Below are 15,652 nucleotides of genomic sequence, written 5' to 3' on the forward strand. Positions count from 1 at the left end.
GACGAGGGTGACAATAGGGCAAGCTGACTATGGATGCGTTCCCCCAGACCTGTTCTCCACCCTGTGGTAATTAGGCCCGAGCTATCCGTTCGTCCTGAAGACGTACACCTATAAAACAGTCAGAAAAAATAAAGTCTAAAATTTGGACAGGAGTAAAGACTGCTAACACTCTAAACTAAGGTGGTAAACACTAAACCTGCTTAACATTGGCATGTTAGCATTGTCATTGTGAGCACATTAACATTATCACATTAGCATTTAGCTCAAAGCGCCACTTGCACTGAGTACATTCACAGAGCCTCTAGTGTGGCTGTAGACTCTTAAACAATGGAGGTCTATGGCACAGAGGAGCGAGTGTATCAGGCTGCGGTAACGAAGGGAATACTTGATACTTAGTAGTGTTATTATTAGTAGAATCAGTTTATTGCTGGTGTTTGTTTTGGTATCTTAATTGGATTTATTGATGAGAAGAAAAATGTAGATTAAGAGATTTTGTGGTGCTTCTTTGTCCTTGCTGTATATTGAGCAGTAGCAGAGGTTGTGCTTTTATGTGTTAGCCAATATATAACCACCTTCTGTTAGGGTACAGGCTAGTTAGCAGTCTTGCTAACAACGGTTGGTGTGTATGTTGGATGTTGTTGGTGACCGCAGCTCAAGTTATGTCATAGCCCCTCTGACTCCTGAACACTTTCTTTCTTTCTTTCTTGGTATTTATCTGCCTTTTTTTAATCTCAGTCAGGCCTGCCTCTGTTATAAGGCATGCAGCGATCACATGAAGTCAGGGCTCTTGGAGGGTGGAGGCTTGCCGACTCTCTTCCATGTGTACATGCGTGTTTGTGTACAGTATGTGCTGCCGCGCAGACATGCATGTGTGAGGTCGTCGGGTTCTTTGTATGTGTGACTTCATGCAGTTGTAGAAGAGGTGCTTAGTATCTCTGCTCCAGTAAAACACATACTTATAATATCAGAGTGTTAATACTGATTAATCAAATCATAAGTGACATCTTACTCTTGCAGCTGGTCAAGATGGAGACGGCCTTCACTACTTTATTATATTATTCTACTTCATATTGCAACTAACCTATGTTTTCATTATTAATCTATCTGATGATTATTTATTCGATTAATTGTTTAGAAATTGCAAGAAATAGTGAAAAAATGAAAAAATGACTTCATGGAACTCAAGTTGACACCTTTGTCCGACCAAAAGTCCAAAACCCGAAGATTTTCACTTTAGTATCATACATCTCAAAGAGATGTATCAAATCCTGCCATTTCCAAAGCTGCAACCTGAGAATATACTGTGAATGAGTCAAACAATTAATTGATTATCAGAGTAGTTACAAATTCAATGGATCAATTAATCAACTAATCACTTTTGCTCCACTTAAGTTAAAGTGAGGTAGTTTAGCGTTTCCCAAACCAGGGGTTGACCACCAACATAAGGCCCGCAAGATAAATCTGAAGGGTCATTAGATCATTAATTGGAGAGGGAAAAAACATCTACAGATTAGAAGCTTTAACCAGTTTGGAATTTCTGTTTGAAAAATAATTTAATTGATAAATTGATTATTAATTGCTCATTCATTTTTTGACGATGAAATAACTGGTTAATCAGTTAATTTTCGGTGCTCTTATGGGATAGTAATCTGAAGATTTTTCAGTTTTTAGTTGAACAGAACAGGGCTCTAGGAATGTGGAAATGTGTTTATCAATTAACCATGGAAATATATTAAATAAATAATCGACAGTGAAAATAATTGCTAGTTGCAGTGCTAGAGTTTAGCAAATGTACATAGTTACTTCACACTACTGACTTTGTGTGTCCTTGTAACTTACATTGCATGCATAGCGACAGGTGTTTGTTGCTTACCGTAGGTGGTGTGCAGTATGTTTTTAGTGGGAAGGGGGTAGGGATCCATTGAGGCTCTCTGTAAGATGATCATGAAAAACCTTATTTGTAAGAAATGTGATTGTGGACAGACAGAGTTGGGAGCTAATGGAGGCACAGAACGACTGAAGAGAAAGGACTGAAGAGACAGATTGAAATAGAGGAAGAGAGGGCTTCCCTGCATTGCGGGATCTCTCCTCTCCTCTCTTCTCCTCTCCTCTCCTCTCATCTCCTCTCTCCCACACCCAGCAGCCCCAGTGTTATGGATCAGATGCTGGGCTGGGTGGCCAGACCGGAAGTGCTCCCCTCCCCCCTCTGTGTGCTTATGTAAACGGAGAAGCAGAGAAAGAGAGAGGGGAGAGCTATTTTTAACCCAGGCAGCCTGCAGAAGGAGAAAGAATGAGAGTGTGTGTGTTAGGAGAGAGGCAACTTCAGCATTATTGATGAAAGTTGTTAGCATTAAATGAAAATGTCAACCCTCGATCAGCGCAGGAAAAGTCAAGGCCACCCCAGACGCCCCCACCTCTCCCTTTTTTAAGAAAAACGAATAACGTTGTCCGGTTCATGTCATGATAAAAATAAAAAAAAAAGGAAGGAGAAGTTGATGGGGCGGTGATGCTTTGTTGTCTCTGACGAGAGGGAAGTCACTGAAGCTTCCCTGGGTGTCTTTTTGCTCTGTCATACTCCTGTAGGATCTCTTTTTTTTTTTTGCTGTTTTTTATTTACACATTATACACTTCCGGACACCTTTATGGTTTTTGTTTGTGAGGATTTTTGTTTTCTTTCATTACATGTAGATGTGTTGAGCTCAGAAGGTGATGGTTAGGTTGCTGTAACTGCTGGAAATTCACATACTAGGTCCAAACAGTGTGACTGTGTCCCCTAACAGTGTTACAGGGCGAAGGGTTTGTTTTGTCCCAGAAGACGAGGCCTGTTTGTCAGGTTTCTATGTTTGGATATCTGTATGGATACACAGAGATCCTGAAATATTTGCGCATTCCTCTCAATTGTAAATCACGTCTGAGAGCCGGAGAAGAAATCTTTCTTTACAAGGATTCACGTTTACGCATTAAAGTCTTACAATCTTTTGTTTTTGTAAATCTAATATCCCTAATAATTTTTTATTCAGCATAAATGAAGACATGCTGTAGAGTTGTAGATGGTAATAAGGATTTCCAAAAAACACAAAAAATAATTGGTTAATGCATATTTAGCATTAAGAAATTGGATAAATAAAACTATTGAATAACTCTGTCCCAAAGATTAATCATACTATTCCTAACACATCTGTAAAGAATCAAAGAAATGAAATATAACATATATTTAAAGTTAAATCACAATTATTTTTTTATTCAATAGTAATTCTTAAAATCCCAAGACTTATCTTTGCATCAGTCTTGGGATTTTATTGTAGTTATTACTATGTGCACAAAAAAATACTTTAAGTTAAAGAGTCCCGTAGATTATAGCTGGTTATATGCGGCGCCTTGAATCACAACAATCCCCAAAAAAACAACAGAGAATTATCACCTACAGTATCGCTCAGCTCTGCAAACTGCTTTAACATCCTTAAGCCAAAAGCACTAGAGGCTTTTATGACCTGCTACTTTGTTGTTTTGGTTCACTCTCACAGCTCTCATCGGCGTCATTTTTGGAGGTTACCAGGTGGCCTCTAAATGAATGATGGTGTTGCTCTGTGTTTGCTGACATGTTAGGCATTTCATCTTAAAGACCCCCTCTGGTGAAAATCAATTTTTCAACCTTGTTGACATGTCAATGTGAAGACATATTATGAGCTAAATAAGCAGTCATTGGCGTCACTTTGTATTTCCACCGTGGAACTGCAGTGACCCAATGACAGTGTCATAAAAACTGATTCATACAGCCAGGAATTCAGGAGGTAAGGGGCAAGCAAATTAAACATGAACAGAGAGCGAGAGTTTGCATTAGCACAACGACTAACACTGTGTCAGCTACCGCCGGTTACAAGCTAACAAACAGCATAAACAGACAAAAGATGCTAACTATGCTAACCGTTTTGATATGTCTGCTATTCACCAGTTTTGGTCACAACAGGCTCCTCATCTGAGTCTGACTGAGGCTCAAACATGTAGCTGAGTCTCTCTGATGTTTCCTTTGCTAACTATCTGGATACACACTGCTCTTTCCCCGGTCACTGAAGCCTTGTCAGTACAGAGAGTGAAGGTTTGCATTAACACAGCCACTCACACTGTGTCAGCCACTGCCAGTTACAAGCTAACAAACGACATAACCAATTACCTAGCTATCCGTTCTGATACATCTGCTAGTTGCCGATTTTGGTGCACAGTAAACTCCTCAAAAACTCCTGTGTCTGGTTTGGACTGAGGGTCAAACATGTAGCTGAGTCCTCCACTAATCATCTTGATAGCTATGGGGTTTCACCTGTCAACTAGCACAAGCTAGGTGGGCGGGGCCCAAGGCTTGAGTGTAGATGTGCTTACATGTTAAAAAACTTAAAACGTGTTAAGAGAGGAACTTTAAAAAGTGACGATATATCAGTGTTGTGTTCATAGCTTGCTCCTGCTTCCCCTAGGTGGCCAAAAAATCAGTTATTGCTAAAACTTTAAGTTGCCTAACACAAAATTGACATAAAAATTTGAATGTGAAAAGAAAATTTTAATTAGTGATTTACAACACTGTAAAATATTAAAATCTTAAACTGTTTTTTTTTTTTAAAACAGGTGTGAAAAAGTCTTAAATTTTACCCGATGGAAGTCAAATTTATATAGACTTATGGTATACTGTATAGCATCTTATTGTATTGCCCAACTGTACAGTCGATTAACTTGTCGATTAACTTTCGCCTTCCTCTGTTTTGTTTGGATCGCAAACTGCTCTGTTGGTTAGACTAAGATTTAAATAGTGACCTTAGTCTCTAAACTTGTAAAGGACATTCTGTGCTATATGAAGACACTGTATAGAGTAAATAATTAAGTTATTTGAAATAATAATGGATCATTCGGTAAGAAAATAGCCATAAGTTGTCGGTTATTGGGGAATACATCTGGTAGACCTATCCCTAACCAGCTCTTTAGATAAAACTGAATTATGTATGTATGTTTTTACTGAAACAGAACATGAGAGGAGGAACGTGACAGAACGTCTCCATACGTTCTGTATGTGTGTCTGTTTGCGTTACGCGCCCGCCTGCCTGTGATATCAGCCGAGCATTACCGGTGCGTTTATTATCTGTCGATTCTTTGAAATCTTGTCCTTGCGATAATGTGCTGTCATGTGCCGTCATGTGCCGGAGTCCCCCTGATTTACTTCTCCGTCATCCTCTTCCCTCTCCTCTCCTCTCCTCTCTTTCCCTCCCTCTCATTCTCTCCCTCTGATGTGTAGCGGTGTTTCAGCAGGGACAGAAAATGGCTGGGATTGAGTCTCTGAGTCATCGCGAGGAGTGAGGGAGTGAGGGGGGTGAGGGGAAGAGAGAGAGGGGAGAGTAAGGGATGGGCAAACACAAACTGATTATTTTTGGTGGGGGGTGTAGTGTCTTATCTTATAGTGTGGTGTTATTCTGAGTATGTTCAGAGGTTTTTTTTTTTTTTTAAATGTGCAGGTGTGTGCAGGCAGCAGATGTTGAACATGCTCTGGCTGTGCTGATGTGTAGCATGAGTCAGGTACTTTCAAGTGTTTCAGTCGAGCTCATCTGTCTTTAGGAAACGTCGCTGCTGCTGCTGCTGCCGCCATCTGAGTGTATTGTGATTTTCTGAATGCTGTGTGTATTCAGTGATTGTGCCGGTCCCAGTGCTCAGCCACTGTTGTGTTCCCAGTACGAGGTTTACTTTTCTTTCTTTTTCTCTCTTTTGTTATTTCTTCCCTTCTTTCCCTTTGCTTATCTGTTCTTTCTTTATCATTTTAATCTTTCTTATTTCTTTAATATTTTTTTTCTTTCTCACCCTGATTTTCTTTGGTCTCTTTTTTGTTAATTGTTTTGATTTCTTTTTTGTTCGTTCTTAATCTGTGTGTTTATTGGTTTTATGTTTCCTTTTTTTTTTTTTTGTCTTTCTGTTTTTTTGTTTTTTTTTTTGGGATATGTTATTCAGTTTTTCTGTCTTTCTTTTTCTTTCTTTAGTTAATTCTTAGCTTATCATTATGTCATTTTTATGTTTATGTTTATATTCTTTATGTTTATATTCTTCCTTTTATGTTCTTTATTCTTTGTCTTTCTGCCTCTTTTCTTTGCTCTTATTTCTTTTCTGTATTTTCTCTTGCATTCTTTCATTAGTTCTGACGCTTATGTTTTTGCTTCTTTTCTCTTTGTGCTCTGTGTTTTTCGGTTTTCTTTCTGTTTCACTTTCAGTCTTTCTGTCTGACTTTTTTGTCATTAAGTCTTTGGTTCCTAGTTTGTTTATTTTTTTTATGCTTTTGATAATTTTAAACTTCTTTCATTTGTTCTTTGTTCCTTTATTTCTTTCCTGCTCGTCTTCCTCTGCTCTCTCTCTAACCCACTCCATTCCCTGCATTTCTCTCTCTCTCTCTCTCTGTCTCTTTGTTGCTCGCTCTGTTTCTCTCCTCCTCTTCTATCATTCTTCACTTCATTTCTTCTTTCTGTCTGTCTGTTTTTCTCCCTTTCTGTCTCTCTGCCTTTCTTTTTCTTTTCTCTCCCTGTCTGTCTCTCCCTCTTTCTGGCCTCACTCCAGTCACACAAGATTTGGAGCCGATTGTCTATTTATAGCGCCTGTGGTTCTGTCACCATGACAACCAAGCTGGAGGCCAGGGCGCCAGGGAGCTATTTTTGGAGCAGCGCTGTAATGTCAGACACAGCCTTCTCTCTCTTTTCTTTCCTCCTCTTTCTCTCTCTCCCTCTCTCTCTCTCTCTTTCTCTCTCTCTAAATGTGCAGTGTGTGTGAGTGTGTGTGTGTGTTTGATTAAGGATCGGCTGGTGAAGCATTCGGTTTGGTCGGTTCTCAATGTGAACGTGCAGAGAGGCAGTAATCGCTCTGCTCGGCGGGCCGTGCACGATCTTTTCCCCCTCTTGAGGAAGCGCCAAGACCATTTTCTGACTTTGCTTTGAATGTTCAAGTTTTGCAGTTTAGTTTAATGATACAGTTTTAATGCCATGTGAACCCAAAGAAGGATTTAGTGAAATTAACTCTTTTATGGCATCGTGTTGCATTTTTTCACATATAGTCTTTACAGTTGTCATTATAATAGAGTAAATGTATTAAACTCCATGTTAAGTATCCTTATTAAATAAATATTAGTATTAGTAACATGAATAGTAAACTAGGTTTTGATTTTTACAGTGATAATTCTCAGATATATGTAAGGTGATACTACATTTGCTCTTTCTGTTTTTTAACACTCCTACCTGTTGCTTAAGTTTATTGACATGATATGAACAATTTAACTTTCTTATGCTGTTCGGCCAGTTTTACTGAGAGTTTGACAGAAATATGAAATTCTTTTGTTTTGTTAATGGCTTTGCAAGGCTTTGTTTTATCACTTTCCTTTTGAAAGGAGATAATGTGAACATTAAGATAAATTGGTTGTTGAACTTTGGAAAGAGGCACTTTTTGGGGACATAATCCTGCTGGCTGGTTCGTGTGTGTGTGTGTGTGTGTGTGTGTGTGTGTGTGTGTGTGTGTGTGTGTGTATCACACAGTCGATCAGCAGAACTGCTCGGATGCAGGGCAAAGGTCCCTAGATTTGTGTTTGTATCACGATAAATCGTAAACCCTGATACTTACATGTCCAAAAACAAACTTAAAAAAATGTCTTTGGGTTTGTTGTCACAGTAAATTACTTGTTTAATGATAAATGCTGTCTGGCCAAGTAGTTTTAATATATTCATACAAAGTTAATATTAAATTAAAAGCACTCCTCTGGAACCTGTGTAGGGTATCATATCAAGTTTATGATGTTTTTTGTATTTCAGTAACTGAAGCTAATAATTCAGCATATTTTCCAGTCCAGCTGTAAGTGTGTAGCCTAATCCCGTGTAGATCTGAAGTTGTATACTCGCTCATAATCTGGGTGATCCTTTGTCCTAATGCTGCCACTTTAACAAGCTGAATGCATTATGGGATTATTATCAGCTTTGTTGGGCCAATACGCTGCTGTTGATGCTGTAGCCTTCCCAGCACGTGAAGACCACAGTTTAACTTACTATTATATACTTATACTATTGTTGTTGTTGGGGTGTAGACCAGTGTTTTCAGTGCAAAATTTCCTTTTTCAGTTTGGATTTTTATACTTTAAATACAAAGGGGACACATCTGAAAGCTCTAGAGATCACAACAATAAATGGGAAAATGAGGAAGAAAATTACAAAAGTAGTTTTTGTAGCTTCCTTATTTTTTAGAAATTGTTTTGAAATTTTGAGTAAAGCCCAACTTGATGTGTTTCTTGTAAATTACCAAAAAGAAAAGGAAAAGAAAAACAAACAATAAACAATTAGTCAGATCAGTTAAAAAAAATAAATAGAATGTCTTACTTTTTTTTTGTTATTCCTACATAAATACTCCTCACAGCTGTTGAACCTGCAAATCAAAGTGAAATGCAACAAAAAGTTTTAAAAAAAGCACTTTATCTTTTCTTGTAAATACAGGGTTATTTTCAATCATCAGACAAATGTCCCGTGTGTATTTCCAGAGTTTAAGTCAGGCTGTCTGCTACCCCAGAATAACCCTGACAGGTTATACATAACACTGCAGACCTCTCTGTTACTGGGGCAGCCACTATTATTTAGTTCAACTTACTAGGCACAGTTATTATTGGCACTTCTCCTATTAATAGAGAGAACTGCTAAAAATTGAGCAGTGTGCTTGTCCTGGGCGTGTCGACGCCTCAGACCAGAGCTGTAGATAAACAAGAGTTTGGCCTCGGCAGATGTCGGTGGCAGGCATGTTAACTCTGTCACCACTGGAAACTGCAGCTTTTAGACTCTGTCCAATCCAGATTATTTATGTTTTTTGGAGCTCAGCATGGGGAAGTTGTGGGAGGATGAAGTTAGACTCTCGCATGGTCTGAGCTATGGATCCGGGGCAGACACAAGCAGCGTGGCTGAACAGTTGTCCACTGAGGGCTCTGGGTGTGCTGGCACAGCAGAGGCGCTGTGGTGTGGGAACAGCTGAGCCGCTCGGCCCCTGCAGAGGGCCGATGGTACCGGACTGGTTGGCCGCTTAATTGCCTCCGTGTGTGTTTTTGTATGAATATCCGTGTCAGTGTGCATTTGTGCGGAGACATGCACACGGACGTCTCTTTGTCCCCCAAACTGTTTGTCGTCCTCTGTTTCTCTTTCAGTCTCATACTGACACACTCACACTGACTCAGTTTTTTTTTTTTTTTTTCCCCTCTGTCTGTCCGTCCAGCACTGTACCTTCTGCAGAGCCAGCCCCCTGTTCCTCTCAGTGTGTTACCTGCAGCCCTCCTGTCACATTTCACCCCTGCCTGCCACATTCCTAGTTATCTCAGAGGAGGTTACATACCTTTCCCCCGAGAGGCAGCTACTAGCGAGCGTCTTGCCTTTCTAGTTGTAAGAATGGCGGACAGGCGATCGGTCAGCTGGCCGTGCATGTATCAAACAGGGTGGGAAATTTGTACCTTCGTCTCTGTCGGCAGACACTTTAGCGGGCACCCAGACAACACTCCAAAACAGTGGCTTATTACCTTTTAAACTGGTGAAACCTTACATGGCTTTCCTTAGAAAATTAGTGGAGGTGGGAAACGCTGCTCTGATGCAACCAGTCCTATCATCGGCTGAGTTAGTAGTTGACCATGTTAGCAATCGTCTCGCTTGTTGAACATGTGGCTTTTGCTTTGCTAATTATCCCGGGCATCTGAGCTTGGTGTCCCTGAAACTTCGTATTATATTCAATAAAAATGTAAAACTTCTGGTAGTGTCAGTCTTTCATTTCTGGTGGGGTGGCACAGCTTCACCACGCTACACTGTAATACAGGAAACCTTGCCTTAAAAACAAATAGGTTTACTAATTACATCTCCTTGGTTAATGGTATATCTACCTGCTGTGACCAGTTCAACCACAGAGTGTTATTTTATTATTATAGTTTTTGGAGAGGGTAAGATTTTTTAAGGGTAAACCTATTAAAAAAAACATACTATTTTACATATCATCATGTTGCAGTCCCCACAGTGGGGGTCAGGGTTAGGGTTAGCTCTGCTGCTCTCAATCTTTCTATCCTAAAAAAATTGTCTTTTTTGGCATGTGATCTGGCACTGGTTATAATAGATGTTGATTTTTTTTTTTTTTTGTTTTAATAGGTAAGGCAAGTAAATATATACCATTCAAACTGTGTTTTCACTTCACAATCTCAGTATCTCAGGGCCTCCTATGGCAAATGTTGGGGGCCAGTGAAAATATTTGAGGTAACTGAATTGAGCTGAATTTGAATTTATTGTTTAATATATGATAATAACGCGCATGAGGAAAAAGCACAGGCTTTAACAGACTCAGCAAATCAGTGATTGGATAATTAAAATGACATTATCTCAGTGATTTGTGTAGATTCTCGTGAGTTAGTGAAGCAAAAAGTCTGTTTGTTTCTAACCAGTGTGCTTCCAGATGTAGCTGCTGTAGAAGTCCTGCTTCTGTAGATGACCCCTTCACTGCGAATGTGCTGTTGCTTTAACCGTAAGAGAAATTGTTGTGAGGGAACCTGCACTGCTTGGGCCTGATCGATTCAGGCTAGTGGCACACTTAGAATAGTTGCCGCTGTAGCTTAAAGATAATCACCAAATTCCTCCTGTTGTTCTTCCTGAGTAATGTTTCTTCTATACAATTGAAACTACTGACAGGACAGCTGGGATGTTTAAAGCTCTGTCTCTTTCTCTTTATGTGTGTGTGTGTGTGTGTGAGGCCTTTCCAGCAGCTCACATTTGTTCTGTGTTTGCATGGTTAGCGATACAGCAGCCCACATGAATGAGGAGGGGTGATACGCCATTTGGCTTTATTTTCTGTTCTCAAACTTCCTCAGCCTGAGACTCACAAGAGGAATAACAGTCTCCTCTTCCTCGACTTAAGTATCCATGGTCTTTCTCGAGGCCTGCTTTGAGCACTGACTTGTTGCAGCACACACCTCCAGCAGGTGACACTCATGCAGTCATCATGAAAAAACTCACACACCTTGAAAGGCACAATTAATGTAGGCCAGGTCATACAAATAATTAATATGCATATGGGTAGGCGCTCTGCTGATCTGAAGGCACCGTAGGCCTGCATACCCACCCACGCACATACAAACTGCCACTGCTCACAGACACACACACACGCACGCACGCACACACAGACACAGACACAGACACAGACACACACACACACACACACACACACACACACACACCTCTCCTCCTGTGCAAGTACTACTACAGCAGCTCCATTGACGAGGCTTCTCCGGTCTGACAGAGAAAACGGCTGCTGGTGACTCAGACTGGCGGCCTCAGATCTCACTGTGAATTAAAACACACGCCCCCTGGTGGCCGTTCAGGGACTGCTGTCCTCCATTTCTCCTGCTTTCACTAATGTACTGGGATGTACTGTCGAGTGTGTGTGTGTGTGTGTGTGTGTGTGTCCCGTTTTCACCATGAACACTAACACAGCGTTATGCTGTAGATTAGTCAGTGTGGCAGCCTTTTCATATTTGCTTTGATTACTAAACATGGAAAGTAGAAAAAAACAAATAGACGTGCTTTACTGTGTTATTTTGAACTTATTACATATTGCTACTTCATTGTGTTATTAAGTGTGTGTTGGACAGCAGCAGAGATCTAACCAGCCGTGTTTTTCTGTTCTTTTTGCAGCTTCTTAGACAGGATTGATGTGGTCAGGCAGAATGACTACACACCCACCGATCAGGTGAGATGTTAAACACACAAACACCTTGGCACATCTCTATATACAACTGTGCTCTGTAGTGTTGAAATGCTAGCTCGGTTATTTGTTTAGTAAGATAGACAAAAAAAAAACAAACAAAAAAACTAAACACTCAGTTTCCAGCTTCTCTGGTGCTTTGTTCTGTTTTATATCATTAATTCGGTTCTGAACTGTAGGTTGGACAAAACAAGCAGCTTTGGGCTCTTGAAAATTGTGTTGTAATTTTTCACAATTTTCTCACATTGTATTGACAAAACAATAAATCAGTTATTTGAGAAAAAAAAAAGGTTAATTGATAATGAAAACAAGGTAACACTTAACTTTAAATTCTCCTATCTTGATAAACATTTAATAGATAGGGTCTAACACACTATAGTGTATTTGTAAGCAGATATATTTGTGTGTTTGTTAATGTATCTGTCAGAGTGGGCACCCATAAGTGCAGGCTGCTGTATAAATAGATAATGAATGACTATACACTAAAACACAATTGTGAAAATATGAAACATGCATTCATAGGAGAGGTTGTAATTGTAGACAATTATACATCATATTATAATGTGCTATAACCTTATAATATATAAAAATGCTTATAAATGCTGAATCATCAGTAAAGTGTTATTAGTTTAGATCTTCAACTAATGCTAAATATTTTCACATCACATTTTATAAATGCCAAAAATGATGTCTTCCAACTGATTGTTTTGTACATTCAACCGTCCAAAATTCAAAATTATTCAGTTTATGATCAGACAAGTCAAAGGAAAGCAGCAAATCAACTCAGCTGAGGAGCTGGAACTAGACAGTGTTTGGCATCTTCACTTGAAAAATGACTTAAACGATAGTCGAATATAAGCATAACTGCCTGTGAATGTAATATAATGAGGTCTACTAACATGACCCACGTACTATTTAGTTAATGTTTCATCTTGAATTATTTTTTGCCATGACCAGAATTACAACATGCTTGGTCTATAGATGAACAATTTAAGTTTAAAGATTTAATTTGACCTTTTAATCATGTTTGATTTCTGTTGTGCTGTCTTATATTTCCTCAACTTATGATCTCCTGTCGCTCCCTCTATTTTTTCAGGACCTGTTGAGATGCAGAGTACTGACATCTGGAATCTTCGAGACAAGATTTCAAATAGACAAAGTCAATTTCCAGTGAGTTAAGATGACGTTTATTTCACTTACTTTGAGATTTAGACTGTCCACAAAAAGGACACAGATTAAAAAGAAGCAAACACTTGGTCTCCTAGCTGACAAAACTCATTTCATAGTGATTCATAATAAATCTAATATAATCATGCATGTTTCTCCAACAATGTTTAACTTTTCATTAAACTGGGACAGCCTTGTTCTTTCAGTTTACACTATCTACATCTCTGTTAACTGTTTCAGTAAATCAAGCCTTCCTCCTCCTCTTTCTCACAGTATGTTCGATGTTGGAGGTCAGAGGGATGAACGCAGAAAATGGATCCAGTGTTTTAACGGTAGGGTGGTTGTTGCTCTATTTTACTGATGATACTCTGAATTATTTAAGAATTACTGATAAATAATCAGAGGCAGGTAGTTATTCACTCAGAATTTTTCATGAGGGATTATTTTTTTCCCAGTTTTGTCGGATGCATGTTTATTTATTTATTTAAATTTCAAATTAAGACGGGGTGCATGTATCTGAGTTTTTTGGTAGTTTTCGTCCATCGTTGCTGTGTTAAACATCTTCTGTTGTGTGTGTGCGCGCGTGTGTGATACAGATGTGACAGCTATCATCTTTGTGGTGGCGAGTAGCAGCTACAACATGGTGATCAGAGAAGACAATCAGACCAACAGACTACAGGAAGCCCTCAACCTTTTCAAGAACATCTGGAACAACAGGTCAGCTTCCTGAAATTCAGATGGGTTTTTGTTTCTCGACCGCATAACAAGGGGCACTTTTTTCCTCCTTCAATCATACACACAAACATTATGCTAGCAGACTGTATATGTGACAGTTACTGAACGTCCAGGAAGATTCCTAGCGTCCAACAGTATGTGCCCTGCAGCAGAGAATATATTATTGGTCATTTACATAATTAGGTAGAAAATGGCTTGAGCTTCGAGCGGTATTAAGTAAACATTTAATGGTTTCTTCTGCTTGTGCATTAGATAGTTGTAATAATAACATCTCATTAATGTCAGCTTCCACTGAGATGCAATGTACTAACTTGTTGGAAGGTTAGTACAAGTTTTTCCTTTGCGTGACATGATCTTTGTTGATGATGTAGAAAATCATGCAGCAATAAAAATGGCATCAGGTTTGGTGTTTTTATGGCGTTAGTGGTGTTTGTTTTTTTCTTTATTTTTCCCACACTGATGATTATCTCTTCAGCATTTGGTATCATTGTTTATGAAAAAGCCATATGGATTTTCTGATGTCGGTATGACACAACATGTGATGAGCACAGCTAAGGTTGCTATACAGGCAAAGTCTATTAATAACCAACAACAGTCCTGTTTTTGGTTCCTTGAAGAAAGTACAAAGAAATATTGCGCTGAACTCGTTCTTCATTTCCCTTTGCAGGTGGCTACGGACCATTTCGGTTATCCTCTTCCTGAACAAACAGGACCTGCTCGCTGAGAAGGTTTTGGCTGGGAAATCTAAAATTGAGGAGTATTTCCCAGAGTTTGCACGCTACACTACACCTGATGATGGTAAGAGACATATAATTGATATCAGTGTGTGTCACATACAGCACATACAAGCCATAACACACATATCCATTTTTCTCTATGTAATCTTAAGGGATAGTTCTAATTTGACCTACCATTATCACTATAGTTTTCCAGTGTAATTAGGAACTATTACAACAATTTGGGCAAGCACAGTTTTGGTTTTACCTTCAAATAAAATGTTTTAGATTAAAGCACAACCTTATTTACAACCTGTCTGATTGTCCGACTGCTTATATTTGTTTCTATTATTCTGGTGATGTTTCTGTTTTCCAGTAATTAGTGATTATAAGCTGCACTGAAGAATGTTCAGGTGCACGGTGCAAAAAATGATTCAAATTTGACCGGATTTCTTCTTCTTCTTCTTCTTCTTCTCCAACAGCAATACCAGAGCCAGGTGAGGATCCCCGCGTCACAAGGGCAAAGTACTTCATTCGAGATGAGTTCCTGGTATGTACACAGCTCATATTTCACCTGTCAGATTTTTTCTCTGTTTCCTTGTATATTTCGTGTGTTTATAATTTTGCTCCTAATGTGACATTTGCTGTTTAACAGCTGATTTTCATGGCTCTCACGCCACTACATTTCTCTCCTCTATTTGACTCTTTAGAAAGGCATATTCCTCCTTTATTTTGTTATAACATCAGTTAAGATGAATTTGATGAAATAAACACAAATAAAAACTGAAGTCAGTGTTAATTTAAATATGTCAGCAGTGCACAGTAGATTAGGATGTTAACTTTGCTACCAACAGCATTTCCAGAACTATATGAAAACATAATTTACAATAAATCTATTTTAATATTTTCATCAATATTATTTCCGTTATGCCATCTTCCATCCACCATTGACCAATTATATACGATCTTTTTACAATTGTCACATTTTCAGCTAATGACATTTTGCCAACTGTATTACTGACAGTAGAACTGTGGGGCAATTCATGAGCTGAGTGTGCTTGTAAGCTCTCACACTGTCTCTGGAAAAACAGTACAGAGGAGTTGGTGTGTTTTAAGTCCAGAAGCAACAAAAGCATTTAACAGAAAATCCAAAGCGAAAGACATCCCAGTGTGATCACAGCCTGCCTGGCAAATGTTTTCTTGGATGTGCCGTGCGTCTTTGCTCAGCAACAAAGATGTCACCAAAAACCCAAACGGAAATCTCACAG

The 15,652-nt window shown here is 39.1% G+C and overlaps 1 protein-coding gene across 1 annotated transcript in view; it reads left to right on the forward strand.

Moving 5' to 3' along the window:
* Positions 1–15,652, forward strand: part of LOC139630079 (guanine nucleotide-binding protein G(s) subunit alpha-like) — a 32,473-nt gene that overhangs the window by 15,132 nt on the left and 1,689 nt on the right. Inside the window, exons 6-11 of the mRNA XM_071493177.1 lie at positions 11,697–11,751; positions 12,863–12,936; positions 13,207–13,265; positions 13,530–13,650; positions 14,336–14,466; positions 14,867–14,934. Coding sequence (XP_071349278.1) covers positions 11,697–11,751; positions 12,863–12,936; positions 13,207–13,265; positions 13,530–13,650; positions 14,336–14,466; positions 14,867–14,934 — 508 coding nt within the window. The remainder of the gene's footprint in view (positions 1–11,696; positions 11,752–12,862; positions 12,937–13,206; positions 13,266–13,529; positions 13,651–14,335; positions 14,467–14,866; positions 14,935–15,652) is intronic.

Source organism: Trachinotus anak, unplaced genomic scaffold (genome assembly GCF_046630095.1).
Source record: "Trachinotus anak isolate AG129_WGS33_773 ecotype Australia unplaced genomic scaffold, CSIRO_AGI_Tana_v1 ptg000013l, whole genome shotgun sequence".
NCBI classification, from domain to species: domain Eukaryota; kingdom Metazoa; phylum Chordata; class Actinopteri; order Carangiformes; family Carangidae; genus Trachinotus; species Trachinotus anak.